The following is a 15987-nucleotide window of genomic DNA, read 5'->3' as shown; positions in this document are numbered from 1 at the left end:
TGGAGCTGAGTTGTGCTGTCTTATAAACTGGACATGATTCAACATGAACATAGCCTCTTGTACTCAAGAAAGTTATAACATCTTAGTTTATTGGAGGTGTCAAGCATACAACAACCAAGCATTATCACTCGGAAAATAAGAATACGACAAAGCAACTAGTCGCAGCCATTGGCCAAAAGATGATCATGATTCACTCTCTTTTGCTTGGGCTATTAGCTCTGCTTTCATTTTCTGTATCTCCAGCTCTCGTTCCATCCTTTCTTGCTGAAACAACAAGACAAATTTTAGCTGCTTCCATAACACATTCCTGTACATTTCTACATGCTTTTTAAAACTATATTTCTCCATACATTAATTAACAGTACAGGACTTTGCAAGCGGTAGTGATTTGGCTGGTGAGGTGAATATGTTGGTCATACCAAACAGGCAGTGATTGTGTTTTCGCTGAAAATGATACATAGAACACCTAAAACCATTGTCTGGGTTTCACTAGCAGTAAATGGTTCCTAACAACAAATAGACATCTAATGCTCTCATATCTCAAGCCTCGAGATGAATTTATACAAATGGCAATCCAGGAAAGAGTTAACCTTACACATGTAGGCCTGGAACATTTGGAAGGAGAGGAATGACAAAATATTTAAACAGAAAACACCGTCCTTGGACAGGTGGAAGGTTAGGTTTCAGAGTGATTTACTCCTGCATCAATACAGAGTGAAGCAGCCGATGGTGCAACCTCTCCTAGTTTGAATTCAGTCCACCTTTACTTAATTTAAGGCCAATGTATTTGCTATTTCTTGTACATTTCTTTCCTCCCTAGACTCTTTTTGTAACTTTGGGTCCTTCTTGGCCTACTGGTAAATATATAAAAGAAATGAAAACACCATAGGGGCTTCCCCTACGGTCATGCTCTTAAAAATAACCTTACACGTGTAGGAAACATAATTCTAAGTCTAGAGCTCAAGGAAACATAACATAACTACAAACAGTTTCCATTTCTAACTCTGGAGTTTCAACAGAACCCCATTGCCCAAATATGACCTTTGGGGGGCAATGGAGGGTGATCTTTAACACATTATAACGATGCAGGTGGGGAAGGTAAGGTACATACGAAAAACATACTTAATGTGTTTGGAAATAGATTATAGGTCCCGTTGAGAAATTAATAGTTAGCATAAGCCCATGTCAAGAGTGAAAGAGTAGACTTGAGTCACTTGAGCAAAAAAACCCATAGGACTTGTTTAGAGTAGTCATGACCCTACACAAGTACTAGGCGTTGATCACACTGTTATGCTACAAATACTATTAATTATGAAAAGGCACAGCTTCATATCAGGATGATTGTTCACTGCATATACTATGATTATTAATTACTGATAATCCCAGCGTAAGAAAACACAGAAAAAAAAAACAAAGACTGGGATGTGTTGAATGTCTATATATAGGATACAAGCTACCCTTGGGCAATTTACTGTTAATACGAGCTCCATATAACAGAAGGGTGAACTGTCAGTAAGTAAGCGAATATTAACCCGCATGTCATCTCGATGATTAGAGTCTACACCAATTCATTCCCAACGAATTCCAACACTAATCATGCAAAATTCTCGAGTCACTACTCAGTCTTAGGATAGGCAATACCAGAGCAGAAAACAGGTTAAATGGATATATTCAAGCTGTAAGCCTAGTTTCAGAGGGGTGAGTTGTCTGTTCAGTGCTTACAGTAGCAAGACTGATCGACTGGACTCTCCGACGAAGTACAATCATCTAAGATTCTGTGTGAAGAGACGATGCAGTAGGAATGCATGACCAAATCAAAATATATATTATTCTTGCAGCTGGGAAAGACCGGAAGGAACTATCGTGGGAGGCGGAGCTACCGTACAGTTGTGGAATTTGCATGCCACAGTTTCCAGTTCCTAAAGTAAACACATAGATATTGTTTCCGTTGTACTGCGCTAACCTTTTATATAGAATGGAAGACATTGAAATTTATTTTGTATATGGAGGAGGTTTACAGCTCCTTCTATATTACGAATTTCTAGTGCTTGCACGGTCTTATATGTTCAGATACAGCTACTATGGCCCTTATATGTTCCATCATTTGAGTGCTGAAACTCTGTGAACATATTTTTTAGTTCCATTTCACTGTGTGCTGCTTGGAAAATTCGAGATGTAAATTACAATAATTCCAGGTTCGCAAGACCCCCGACTAGAGAAATGCTCCCGCTTCAAATCTCCACATCAGAGCAGGACAAGCAAGCCTAGCCTACTGCCAGGATCTACGGTTCATCCATCCGTTCAGGTAGGACCCAGCAAGCTCGCTAGCCCGATCAACGATTCACGTGGACTGGGTACAGAGCTAATCGCAGACGGGGAAGAACCTAGATCTGCCGCGGCGAGCAACCGAATCTAGTGAGGTGGAAGGGGAACGACTAGGCGAGCGGTTAGGTTTACCTTCTCGTCCTGGTGGAGGGCGATCCAGACGTGGACCTTGTCCATGGACTCCCAGAAGAGGAAGGCGCCGAAGGTCATCGCGAAGTAGGTCGCCACCCGCACCATCTTCTTCTCCCTCCTCTCCGATCTCTCGCCCCGGCGGATTTGGATTCGGCGACGGCTGCGTGGTGGCGATGGACGGCCGGGGATCAGATTTTGGGCTGAGGGGACCGTGACCGTGAGTAGAGTTGGAACGGGTTGGTCTGGGCCTCGTTTCCTTTTCCGCCAAACATGGCCTGTCTAGTGAGTGTTGTAACGAGGGCAGGTCCAGTATTCTCTTCAGTTTTTGCCATTTGCGCGGTCATTTTTCAGAGTATACATTTTGAATTTTCTGAAAGAACAAGACATGTGCACGCAATTCATACACACATTGAAAAAAATCACTCACACCACACTTTCACTGCATTGAGTTTGTGATGTGTTGGTCGCATGCGTCGACCTTGCACTCGAAACTCAAGAAATGAAAGGGCATTGAAACTCAATTCCACAGAGGAAACTTTATTATATCAGTAATAGTCTTTTTCTGAAAATCTCACTACGATATGGTTTTTTGGCTAGTTATAAAAGCTTCAGCGCAGTTATCTTTGCAATAGTTCTCACTTCTTGGCTGTTAACACCCATCAGGCACCAGCCCATTTTGCTGATCCTACCAATCAGTATTGTTCAGTTAACAAAAACGCCATGTTTTCTACATTGCTGCTCTTCGCTGATCTCCCCGCCATAAGGTATCTTCCGCGGGTTGCTGCACAAAGATCTACCACAGAATAAGCTGGGTCTTCTGGTAAATCAGGGAGGATCTGTCTGCTACACGCCAGTTGTTGACTCTCCAAGGTTTATCTCGATTCTATCCCGATGCCAAGCGGGCCAGTAATCAATCTGCCCACTCAATGGGGAATTCATGATAATTTCAGCATCTTCCTGGCAGAAGCCTATCTTCCACAGGTTGCTGCAACAAAGATGTACCACAAAACGAACTGGGTCTTCCGGCGGATCAGGGAAGATCCGTCTGCTACATGCCATATCAGGCCAGCAGTTGTTGATGCCCAAAACTCTCCAAGGTTTATCTTGATTCTCATACATATAGTGTGAGTAAAAAAAAAATCAGATACAATATCCTCGGATAAAACATCTAGTACTTCTCATCACAAATTAAGCTTACCGTCTTAGTGTGCACGAACCTTGCATTGTAAGGGCAAGCAGGCTTGCTCCTCCCAAGTGATGTGTACCCCCGTCTTGTATCATTGAACACATTCATAGCACAGAATTGCATCATTAAGTGGGCTGAACTGTGCAGCTTTTTGTGAAACCGATTATTTGAATCTACAATTTCTCGACAGTTTTGCTGCCAAAATATACATGTAATTTGTGAATGGATACAATATCACACATGCAAGCACTGAATAGTAGAGACATATGATAAGACTATTCCATGTCATCCCCATTGGTTCAGTTCTGGCAATCAGTGGCACGTTAGTAAGGCGCACTACAGGAACTAGGAACAAAGATATTCAATCATAGAAGAACAAGGGTTGGAAATCAAAACGCAAAAATAAACACATACATAATATAAATATATGTTTAAGCAAAATCTTAAACATTGATCTGCACTTGTAGTACTAACATACATATCATAGAACAAAAAAAAGGATGATAAGAAACAGAACATGCTAGATAAATTTGGCAAGGAAGCATATCTGAATGACGATGAATGAACCAACATTCGAACATAATACTGATATTTTACATGGAAAGCGACACAGAACAGTTCTTTTGCTTTCTGGTTCTCTGGTCCCGGATTATTCAGAGAATTGTTCCGCACAAACAGATCAAAAGTCTATCCTAAACCAAAGTCAGGAACACAACTAATATTCAGACTTCTCAGAAATTGCTGCCGGATATAACTTCTTCTCTAGCGGATGATGACATCAACATACTGGGGTTCAGAAATCAAATCGCCAAGCCAACCTATAACAACCATACTATAGCAGAAACCTATCGTTCAATCAGCCAAAGGACATGAAACTAGGAATTACCAACAGTAAACAACTTTAACTGTGCCATAGGCTGAACAGTTCCCAATCTTCAAAGTCTGCTCTTGGTTCATGTAAATCTGAATCTAGCAGGCACTTCCCTCTGCAAGTGGTTGCATAGTCCTCAGCAAGGTGTGGTGCAGCTTCCTTGTGACGGCTTATGAACTTATCCATGAATACCTTCTCGCTGATCGAGACTATATTGTAGTAATCTTTGCCACGATCTAGCAATCCATTTTCCTTGAGAAACTTGGTAACATAGTACCGGGGCATGAGCCGTCCCTCCAGGCTAAGACCAAGCATTACCGGCCGATGAGCAATGTACAGCGGTTCCAACCCCACCTCAGAGCTAAGGAATTCTGATTTTCTCTGTACTGTGTCCTTAGAAATCGTCAGCAAAGATGGAGCCTTAGAGAGAGCAATTTTCACCTCAGCATCGGACCACCTGATCGTGGTCTTCAGGTGCTCCACTTTGGCATCAATCTTCTCCTTGTTGAGGGGTTCAACAGCATGCAGCACGTGCCTGAACATCCGAGATCCACGGGGCACACCTACACCTTCAGCGCATGCAACCATGGCCCGGACGTGCTCATGTTTGGAGGCCAGTATCCTTGGCTTACAGATGCACAGCTTGGCAATGTCGCAAACACTTAGCCCGCACTCCTGCAGGAATGCAACATTGGGCTCTACCTTGTTGAAGTCACTGCCGAGGAGGTAGCAGCATCGCTGGAGCGCCCTCAGGAAGTTCTCGGAGGAGCCGAAGAGGCTCAGATAGTACCGAATCTTGGGGACGATGGATCTGTACCGGAAACTGACACCGGCGAGCGAAACGAGGCGCAAGATCTCAGAACGCGATATGCCGAGGCCGGTGAGCCCGCCGACAACGGGGCCCAGGGTTTTCTCCACCCCGACACAGAGGAACTTGGGGTCCTTGGCGACAACGGCGGCGATGTCGGCGGGGGCGAGGCCGAGGCCGGCGAGGAAGGCGAGGACTGCGTCCGGCTTGGAGGGGGATTTGAGGTGGGATAGCTTCGCGGATGCCTTGAGGGCCTGGGCTCGGGTAAGGCCGCAGGTGTCGACGAGGTACTCCTCGACGGCGAAGCTAGGGCTTGTGGAAACGGCGGGCGAGTCCGCGGCCGCGGAGAGGAGTCGGTGGAGAGGGGAGATGGGAGAGGTGGAGGGAGAAGAGAAGAGACGGGTGAGGATGCACTTCTGGAGGCGGAGCATGGTGCAGGCGGCGGCGACGGCGCCGGCGGCAAGCCGGAGATTTCCAGTTGGAAAAGTGAAAAGAGGAGTCTCTAGAGATACGCGCATACATGTACGATAGCCCCCACAAGGCCACCATGATTCCATTTTCTTCTTTTGTAAATTAACAGAAATGTTTTTTCCAAGATCCCAAAATTTCGAAAATGAAATCTGACATGTTGTAAGATCCGGTAGAAATCTAAAATGCAGTTGTTTAAAGCATCTCCACTCGTCCCCCCGAGGAGGCCCCCGGCGAGCGTTTTTTCCATCCGGACGGCGAAATTCGCCCAGTCGCGTCCCCGGTTCCTCGTTTTCGTCCGGATTTGGGCCTAAATTCATCCGGCGATCCCACGCCACCCCCGGCCCCCCGGGGAGCTCTCGGGGACTCCGGACGAGTGAAAAGCGGGGAAGGGCCCGATCCGTCTGGTGACTCGACGCACGAACCCCACCGCCACGTCGCTCAAAATCTCCCCCACCCCTCGTATCTCTCTCGCCGCCGGCACCACCCCGTCGGCTTGTTGCCCAGATTGCGCCGCCCCTCCTTCCCCACCTGCCTATATTCCGCCGTGCTTGGACGACGGCCTATCCGGGCCGCTCTTCCGCCGGCCCCGTTTTCCGCCTGCTTGCTCGTCGTCGCTCGCGGCTCGGGTTGCCTCGACCACGCCCGTCGGTGTTCGTCCATTTGCCTCGCCGGCCATGGACTCGGACGAAGAGGAGGAGCAGATGTTCGTCGAGCTTATGCAAGAAGAGATGGCAGCAGCCCCCCAAGACGACGAGCACATGATGATCCTTGGTTGCTTGGCAAGCATGTACGCCGGACCAGCTGCTGCAAGATGATCTGGTGGAGCACATATGGAGGCTCCGAGGCAACGCCAACGCCGACGCCAACTAGTCTGTCTTAATTTGTTTGAAAAATTGTGAAATTTGTGTGCTTCATTTGTTTCAGCACTTGTTAAACATTGTACTGTTTCCTGCCGGGGGGGCGGCTGGAACTTCGGCGCTCCCCACTCCAAATCTTCATCCAATCCGGACGAAAATTTCGCCGGATTTGGGCGTGGGGAGCGTCAACGAGTGGGGATGCTCTTAGTGCCGCATGTCGCACTTTAAGTGTCTCGCAGCGGAGCGAGTGCACTTCTGTGGGCGAGATCTCCTGCGGAAAGGATGCCATGTCGCTATGCGCCCTTCCCTCATAATTCCCTATGCAGTTGTTTAGTGCCGCATGTCGCACTTTGAGTGTCTCGCAGCGGAGCGGGTGCACTTTGAGTAGTCTTGGAGCAGGGCAGTTGTGGCCTTGTGGGAGTCCCAGTCCCGAGCTCATCGAAAATTCGGAGCCTTTCGCCGGCTAGGCGGCGCCGCGGCGGCCTCGCTTCTGTGGGCGAGATCACCCGCAGAAAGGATGCCATGTGCCCATGTCGCCATGCGCCCTTCCCTAATAATTCCCTATGCAATTGTTTAGTACCGCATGTCGCACTTTGCGAGCAAGTCGCATGTGAGAGGGAGAGAGAAACTGGGCGTTTGCATTTGGTGACTTACTACCTTTGCATGTACCTGTTTATTTTTGCATGAATCATTATTTCTATATACACCTATTTGTAAAGAGATGATTGTTTCTTAGTCGTAATATTTTTTTGAATCATTTTACCCTTCTACTAAATCACATAATACATTAAAATGCCACCGTATATGTTCTTTCTTCGTTCTGGTCAGCCAAAATTTCCCGTCGGCCCCATACATAATACTGAAGGGCCACTGTCAGCTGCTAGGCCTTGTATAGAATCATCAAAAATTTAATCCTTGACTTAAGCCCGGAAGGGAGCATCATGTCATGTCTATGGTGTGTGAAGATGCTGTGGAGAGGAATAAGCAGGACTAAGCAAAAATAAGGATAAGAGGAACAGATGGGTAGATTATAGTTAAATAAAATATATATTAAAATTAACAGCAAAGTATAAATAGTAGATTAAATAAAAATAATATACGTTATTTATAAATGATTATATAAAAATAACAATAAATAAAACTTAATAATACATCAAATTCAAATTGTTCCAAATTATTAAAAGAATTGTGTACATTAAGTTATACGAATTATTATCAAGTGCATGTTGATAATTGTGCTGTTTTATTTTGGTGCAGCTAGGGCTACGTCTGTTGATAGATTTTAGGGGCAAACTTTAGGTTGTGTTGATGTTTCTCGTTAAAAAAGCTTAATATGTGAGTGGTAACAAGGTTTTCAAAAAATAATACTCCGGTTCATGTATAGGTGTCGGAGGGAGTACTATTTTTTAAACACATGAATAGGTGTCGCAAACCATCACAACAAGTCCATGAAATTATATTGTGCAAATGTGTGAAAATAGGGTATGCAACATGTTTAATTGCACACAGTATAAGTCTGCGGTGTTACGAGTCGGTGCGGAACGTGAGGCTCACAAGTTAATCTTCTTAGACTTAATCATATTTTTCATAAAAATGAGAAACTGTGACCACCTTTATCGATGATGCCATGTAGGAGAAATGCCAGCACGGATGATTCATTGGAGTGTTTAAATTTTTTTCCGGTGCAACGTATGGACACTTTTGCTAGTCTAAATTTATGAGTTCTGGTTAGAAAAGTGGCCATGTGCGAACCGTGCCATACTTGTCGTGCAATGCATATATCTGTAGAATACGTTTTCACATTTTCTTAAAACATGAAAGTCTAATTGTTGCTAAGCGTGGTTGAGCGTTGGGACTCTTCCCAAAAGTGTGGTTCATGCCATTGATAAACGGCGTTATGCTTTCCTCTGGACTAGCGAGGAAACTTGATCTGGAGGCCGTGATAAAGTTGCTTGGACCAAGGTTTGCAAGCCAAAAAAAAATCGGTGGCCTTGGTGTGTTATCCTTTCCCACCCAAAACTCTGCCCTCCTCTCCAAGCTCCACTATGGCACTAACGTTTCTTGGATTTTTTAGTTTCGACATTTCTAAGGACTCCCACCACCTCGACACTCCTATTTTGAAGGACATTGTTGCCGGTCTAAAAAACTTCCGCTCCATAGCCATCGTGTTTTTTTAAGGGGCTGGAAGCTTCTCATTAATTCCAAACAATGGAGGTACAAGTTATTACAAAGGACCACATAAGATCAGAAAAAACATATAGGTCCCCAGCATTTACAGAAAAGACCTCACTGAGAGATGGAAAAAAGCAATCTGATCCTTCTCTTTCTCCGTCGTCGAGCCGGAGGTCAGCTACGCCACCGTCATGCGTAGAGGCGGGGACAGAGCCACTTGCCTCTATGCAGCCGTAGTATGCGGCTGCTGACCTCACGAGGGGCCTCACAAAGGAGGTTGAAAAAACGTCGGAATCCTTCGCCGGCTTTTGGATAGGCCATGGATTGGCCTTGGATGTCGGACGGCTACCATCCGCCGTCGAGGTGATGCTCAAGAAAATAGCTTCCCAACTCCACTGTTGTTTGGCGCTGCTATAAGTAGAGGAATCTTTGCCAACACCGGCGATGTAAAACGACCCACCACCAAACTCCCCATTCATGCCACGGATAGGAGGAGATGGGCGAAGAAGATATGGCTGGAGAAGAACCCCAGATGCTCGGAGCTGCAGCCAAAACCCGATCCACCACCTTGCAGATGCTCAGGAAGAAAGACAGCATCCCTTCCACTCCTCGCCACCACGGCCGGCCGGAGGAAGAAACACCTTCTTTTTCATACACATAACAAGGCGGCTGTGCTTATGAAGCTGAGGGCTCGCATCAAGAAGAGCATCAGCCGTCTTCCACCTTGGAAGCCCGGCGAGATCTTCTTTCCACGACCGCCTGCCGTTGCGCCGATACGGCAGAGCAGACGACCCCTGACCTCCTCCCTCTTCAGCGCCACCACTGCTTCTTCTCTTCCCCCCTCGCCGCCACGGTAGGCCGAAGGAGGAGAAGAAAGCAGAGCGCCGCCCCTGATGAGAGTCGATCCGCTGACCTTATTTGCGGAGATCCCCGGAGCCGGGGTAGCCGTCACCGTCTCCGACCATCGGAGAAGAAGAGAAGGCCACCGCTCCCGGATGCACCAGATCTGGCCATGAAGATCTGATACCCTACTCCAAACTACATGCACATGGCCAGAGACCCTAGATCAACACCTATACACTACTCCGGCGCCTCCCCTCCACCATCTCCGGCCGGCGAGGCCGCCAGAGAGGGCTCGGGGACGGCCCGGCCTTACTCGAGCGACTCTCAACTCACAGGAGAGGGTAGGGAGAAGGAGGGGAAACTGAGCCTTGCCCATCGTGTTTGTTCGCAACGTGCACTCTATCTCCTTCTGGTTTGACAGATGGCGAGGTTACTGCAACAAATATTTACCACAAAACTAGCTGGATCTTCTGGTAGGTCAGGGAAGATCCATCTGATACACGACCGTCACGCCATATGAGGCCAGCAGTTGTTGATGCGCAGAGATTCTCATGCATCTAGTGTGCAACAGTAAAAAAAGACTAGGAAGCAATGGCGCGGCGGCACGCCGCGCCCGTGTACCTTTCTCGTATACATATTTTGTATGATCCAGGTTGATGGCAGAGATAAGCACACAATATAAGTAGAAATATTAAGGAAGCTGATGCATTTATAGGACGCAAAAACTTAGCCTACATCAATATCACATATTTATACTGATGGCAAGCGGGACAGAGCCGATGTCTACTGGAATGATGAATCTATATTAAAACTTTAAAAGTGAAGTTTATTTAACATTTTTTATCAACACTACAAATAACATAAGATAGCTGATGTAGCAGCTCTCCTACTCTGCAACATGTCAATGCCTTGCGTGATTGTCCTCCTCGTCAGAAGGGAGGATGATGATTGTTTTCTTCTTTGGCACTCTGGAAGGGCAAGCACAAATAAACCAGCATTGTTGTTCGAGCAATGCTACACGTACGACCAAATCGTACGATCATTTACGTACGACCAGACTCAAATCAGGTTTAGTCAGGATATGGGACCCATCATTGGAAATCACCTGTGAGTCTTGTCGTACTAAAATCGTACACAAGAAAGTCGTACGTGAGGCATTTCCGTTGTTGTTCCTAGTCCGTGCAAAGGACGGTGCAGAGAAGTCGGTCGTCAGAGCAAGGTGTGCAAAATCGTCAGAGGGGATGTAGGGCTACAAATCGTTGTGCAAGAAGTTACTCTAGGTTGCTGGGGAGTGCGACAGGAAGCCAGAATCCAGAAGGACCACTACATGTTTGTCAAAATATGATACATTCAGTAGCAAACACTATTTAGCTGAAACAACTGCCGTGCTGAAGCTGGAATACTGGATTCCAAACATCCTAACCGCATTTATAAACATAGCACGTGTAGTTACAGAACACTTCAGTGAAAACCAACAATAAGTAGAAGCTTCGTTGTCTTGCATAGAAAACTGATTCTGAGAAGCGATCCTACAAAACAGAGCAACAAAAGAACCTGTTAATCAATAGGTATGCATAAGAAAATGAACATACATTTAAAAGCCATCTGATCAGGCTCTGATGAATACGCTGACGGTAGAGCAGCCCAAGATCTTGGATTATGCAGATTGGGCACGGAATTATCACTCATAAAAAGCCAGCCAGCAGCCAAAGCTTACCCATGAAGCAAAGACGAATGTTCACAAACATTTGAAGGATTCGCATGCAAACCTGAAAAAAACCACAGAAGATGATTTGAATGCGGGGACAAATAAAGAAGCCAGGGAAATAAAAACAAAGAAGGGGGCAGTAACCGGACAAACTACCGAAGCGTCAAGATGAGCTCCCTTGACCAAACATCAGCAACCGAAGAGTCACCGATCCCATCCAATTAATGGCTTGTTACTGAAGCATAAATCAAAATTAGAAGAAAAAATAGCACCCATATATACGATCTGTAGCACTATGATAGCACACAAAGGAGCCAGAAAACAGAAAGCTGCTTAAAAATAGAAGAAGCCTCACCAGCAACACCATCGGAGCCATCAGGAACATGCGCTTTCGAAGCCAAATCTCATGCCTCCGAGTGTTAGCCTCAGACAAACATTTGGCCCATGAAAATCAACCATAAAAATACTTAGTATACTGTACAACATACTATTCATGACAACATTGGTAAGTGAATCTCCTCTATGTGTGTCCAGCTGTTGTGTATTATAAGTTGAGAAGCATGACACCTGAAACTCGAAGGAAATGTACACCCCGAGATTCCGCAAGAGAGCAACAACATAGAACATGTAGCTGAGAAAGAATCTGAATTGTAGAATTGAAACCACACAAACTAAGGATGAGGCAAGGCAGCATTAAACGCTGAACATAATGGGGCAAGAAGCTGCTCCCCGCCTTCAGCGCTGCTGGCTGCTGCTGGTCGATGTGCCTCCCCGGGCATGGCACTGTGGCAAGAAGCGAAGGTGACCAAGTTAAGATTGAATTGGTGTCCCAAAAGTTGCATCCAAGAGGGAATGCAAACAGATTCCAATTCTTTCCTATATAATCAAAGAAAGGAAAATAATAGTGAAAATATGAAATGACAGAGGTAATTATGCAGATGCAACATATCATATGCATGAACATGGGTTCTAATTATATCGGAAAATAAACCCATATCCCATCATGCCAAAAGTAATAAACCAACAATTGTTCCTCGACTACATCTGTTTTAAACTGCTATCTCCTAATTTACATCAGCCCCTCGGCTACATGAATACACAAATCATCATCAGGATATGATCATACCAAAAGGATCTGCGACATCGCACCTTGGTCAAATACACTGACCAGATTGAAATCATGCACATGAACACTACAGGTGAGAGCCTCCATTGCAAATGAAAACAATATACAACGTAATGAAGAAATTCAAACGGAGCAGCATATTAGATTGGTATGGCTGTATGGTTCCAGAAGGAGTGATATAAGGGTAAAATTTGTTTAATTTCTCGGCTGCAGCCTTAACTAATCGGAGCTCAGTACCATCTGAAGATGACATTGCAAAAAGATAGTTCCTGAAAGAAGAATGGAATTAAACCCTATACATTGCACATCCAGTCTACCATATAGAGATAACACCTGACTGGGAAATCTTAAATATGGTAGACACCACCTCAATAATCGACGTTCAAATCTAGTAAGAGAGCCACAAGAATGTGATCAAGAATACATCTTTTTTTCCACTGGAGATACCTGAGAGAGGACCCTTAAGTATGGCAAATAAGAACTCAACAAACTATCATCTAATTCTAGTAATATTATCAGCAAATTAAATCCAATCTATGCATCAAAGTAATATTATTTATTATCAATGGGCACGTGTAATCATTATGATCAAACATAAATTTTCCAAGGATTCGTAGGAATCTATCACCTCAAGAAGACAATAGCCGGACAAAAAGGACGCCATGTACATAAGGCGGATGCAGAGGACAACTCAGCAACTTGGACTGGGAGTCCCGGTAGTGCCCTTGCCATTTCATCCCGACACACGCGCACATCCTTCGCCGCCTTGACTGCAGCTACACCGCAAGCAGCCCAGCTGCCCATGGCACGGATAACCTTAACCGGAAACTCGCTCTATATGATCAAAGTGTCACAGATTAAGCGCCATGGCGGAAGTGCAAGGCAGGTAGCATAGGAGAGGACCTGGGAAGTGGAGATATGAAGGAATCAGGAGGGATATGAACAAATCAAAAGAGATTTACCGTCGGCAGTTCTTCTCTGTGCCTCCACCTCTAAATCATCCCCTTCCCTGCATAACATGATACATATCAGTAGCACTTCGACTTTGAATTTCGATCTCATATAGTCATCATACATACCTAACTACTGTGCCAACGTAACAAAAACAAAGGTATGTATCACTGGATAATCAATCTTAAGTGAGCAAGATGAGAAATGAAAATAACCAACTGGTTTATTCGAACAAAAAAACTACTCAATCTTTAGAAGCTAATAGCAAATATGTACGCTTGGTAAATAATTCTGCACATGATACGACAACTTGCATAACTAAATTATATTTACATAATAACCAAGAGTAGATATCTCTAAATCTCACTTGAGTATAGGTAGAAGGGAGTTGGGGACGTACAGTCTTGTATGCCTCCAAACTTCTTCTGTTTAATTGGTGATTTTTATGGCACACATATCGCAAATCAATTACCATATCAATGACAAAAACAACCATGATTTCCTTCTTTTCGAAGGCCTATGTGCTATGAAACAATTCATGGAAAACAGCTAATAAGGCAGATTGCAAACCTGCAATTGGCAAACAGTAACTACAATCTTAAATCCGGATAAAGCAAGATCAGGAGAAAACTGAGGGAAAGAACCAAACAGTCTGTACAGTCTACACTACAATGTTCTTACCCAGATCAGTTCGCTAACATGTAGAAAACTTTGTGATGCCAAAAATTCATAAAATCAACCTGTATTGACTATACCAATAAAGCCGGCCTTCAGCTCAGCCTCCGACCCAGCCAACAGTCATCATCACAGCAGGCAGTAGTATAGTTTCTTTTTTTACTGCAGAATGAACACAAAAAAAGAGGCAGATGCGCTAATACATAAGGGGAAGCGAACACACCTTAGCGCACAGAGACGGAGCGACGCCGATCTAGGCTGGAGAGAATGACGGCCTGCCGTATGGTCTTCCTCAGCAGTGACGGGGTCGCACGGAGGCGGATCGGCGCCAACATCCAATGGAGCCAAGGGCGGTCTGCCGTTGGGTCTTCCTTGCTGGCGGCATGGTCGCACGGAGACGCACCGCGCTGGAGTCGGTTGGAGCGCAGCACGGCCCCGCCTTATGGTGTTCCTCCATGGCGGCATGGTCGTACGGAGACGGAGTGGCGCCGGCGTCCGGTGAAGCCAAGGGCGGCCATCCCGCCGTATGGTCTTCATCGGCGGCAGGCGACGGCCGTGCGACGGTCGGCGAGAGGAAACCCTAGCACATCAAGAAAATTTTGAGGGACCGCGACTCCCCGCCGCCTCCACCTTCTTTAGACCCCAGAGCAAGAAAACCGACGACGTCGAAGATGATGACGTCAAGCCTCGGTCGCCCTCTGCATCCCTGCTATTTCGCCCACACGGACGGCCCTCTCGCACGGCTCTCAGGTGTTGTGGCGGTGGACGGCGACCAGAGGTGCAGTGTTGAGGCCATAGAGTAAGATCTTGGCCAGAAAAAAGCTCCCAGCTGAGGCTAGTGAAGATGAAGAAAAAAATCGGTCAGAGAGATGGGAAATTAGAGAAGAGGTCGTGGGAAGAAGAGTCTAGAGTATGGGAAGAGGCACGCGTCAATGCACGAAGCCAATAGAAGACTGCTCGTGGGTGGGGCCTAGCACCACTTTGACCAAAACCCAATACGGGGAGTGAAGGAAAGGAGCATGGTCACCGGAAGCAAATCTTAAAATAGAGAGAGAAAGTCTAACAACCGGTAACCGGTCGTCCCACTAAAAGAAAGATGCAACTAAAAAAAAATCGACCGATTGAAATGTACCGAGAGGTAACACGCGTCAGATAACGATTAGAGGAAGGAGAGGATAAATAGCTCTTCTACAGTGTCCAAATCAATATGAGATGATCTAAATTGATTAGCTTTTATATAGGGTATAATTCAGATACAATATCCTAGGATAAAACATCTAGTACTTCTCCATTTCTCATCACAAAGTAAGCTTACTGTCTTAGTGTGCACCAACCTTCCGTTGTAAGGGCGAGCAGGTTTGCTCCTCCTATACAAGTGATGTGTACCCCCTCTTGTATCATTGAACACATTCATAGCACAGAATTGCACCAGAGCTGAACTGTGCAGCTTTTTGTGAAACCAATTATTTGAATCTACAAATTGCTGCCAAAATATACATGTAATTTTGTGAATGGATACAATATCACACATGCAACCACTGAATAGTAGAGACATATGATAAGACTATTCCATGTCATCCCCATTGGTTCAATCTAGAAGAACAAAGGGAGGAAATCAAAAGGCAAAAATAAACACATAAACAATATAAATACATTTCTAAGCAAAATCTTAAAGATTGATCTGCACTTGTACTACTAGCATACATATCATAGAACAAAAAAAAAGGATAACAGAACATGCTAGATAAATTTGGCAAGGAAGCATATCTCAATGACGATGAATGAACCAACAATCGAAAGCAATACTGATATTTTATATTGAAAACAACACAGAACAGTTCTTTTGCTTTCTGGTTCTCTGG

At 45.3% G+C, this 15987-nt stretch overlaps 1 protein-coding gene and 1 pseudogene across 1 annotated transcript; both read right to left on the bottom strand.

Annotated features, from left to right (window-relative positions):
* LOC124661358 lies at positions 1 to 2652 on the bottom strand. The gene is made up of 2 exons (XM_047199220.1): positions 2458 to 2652; positions 1 to 264 (listed from the first exon to the last, which is right to left on the bottom strand). Exons 1-2 carry the CDS (start codon positions 2560 to 2562, stop codon positions 184 to 186), a joined length of 186 nt encoding a protein of 61 aa, XP_047055176.1. The 5' UTR covers positions 2563 to 2652; the 3' UTR covers positions 1 to 183.
* Positions 2653 to 4205: 1553 nt separating this feature from the next.
* Positions 4206 to 5792, bottom strand: LOC124667079 (annotated as a pseudogene).
* Between the last annotated feature and the right edge of the window lie 10195 nt (positions 5793 to 15987).

Source organism: Lolium rigidum, chromosome 6 (genome assembly GCF_022539505.1).
Source record: "Lolium rigidum isolate FL_2022 chromosome 6, APGP_CSIRO_Lrig_0.1, whole genome shotgun sequence".
NCBI lineage: Eukaryota > Viridiplantae > Streptophyta > Magnoliopsida > Poales > Poaceae > Lolium > Lolium rigidum.
This window is presented reverse-complemented; position numbering and strand designations above follow the sequence as displayed.

What these genes read in the sequence shown, in the direction of transcription:
- LOC124661358 (XM_047199220.1), bottom strand. Translation starts at nt 2,562, where the DNA reads ATGGTGCGGGTGGCGACCTACTTCGCGATGACCTTCGGCGCCTTCCTC. An exon ending in CCCTCCACCAGGACGAGAAG is followed by an intron (nt 265 to 2,457) that starts GTAAACCTAACC and finishes TTGTTGTTTCAG; the next exon opens with CAAGAAAGGATGGAACGAGA.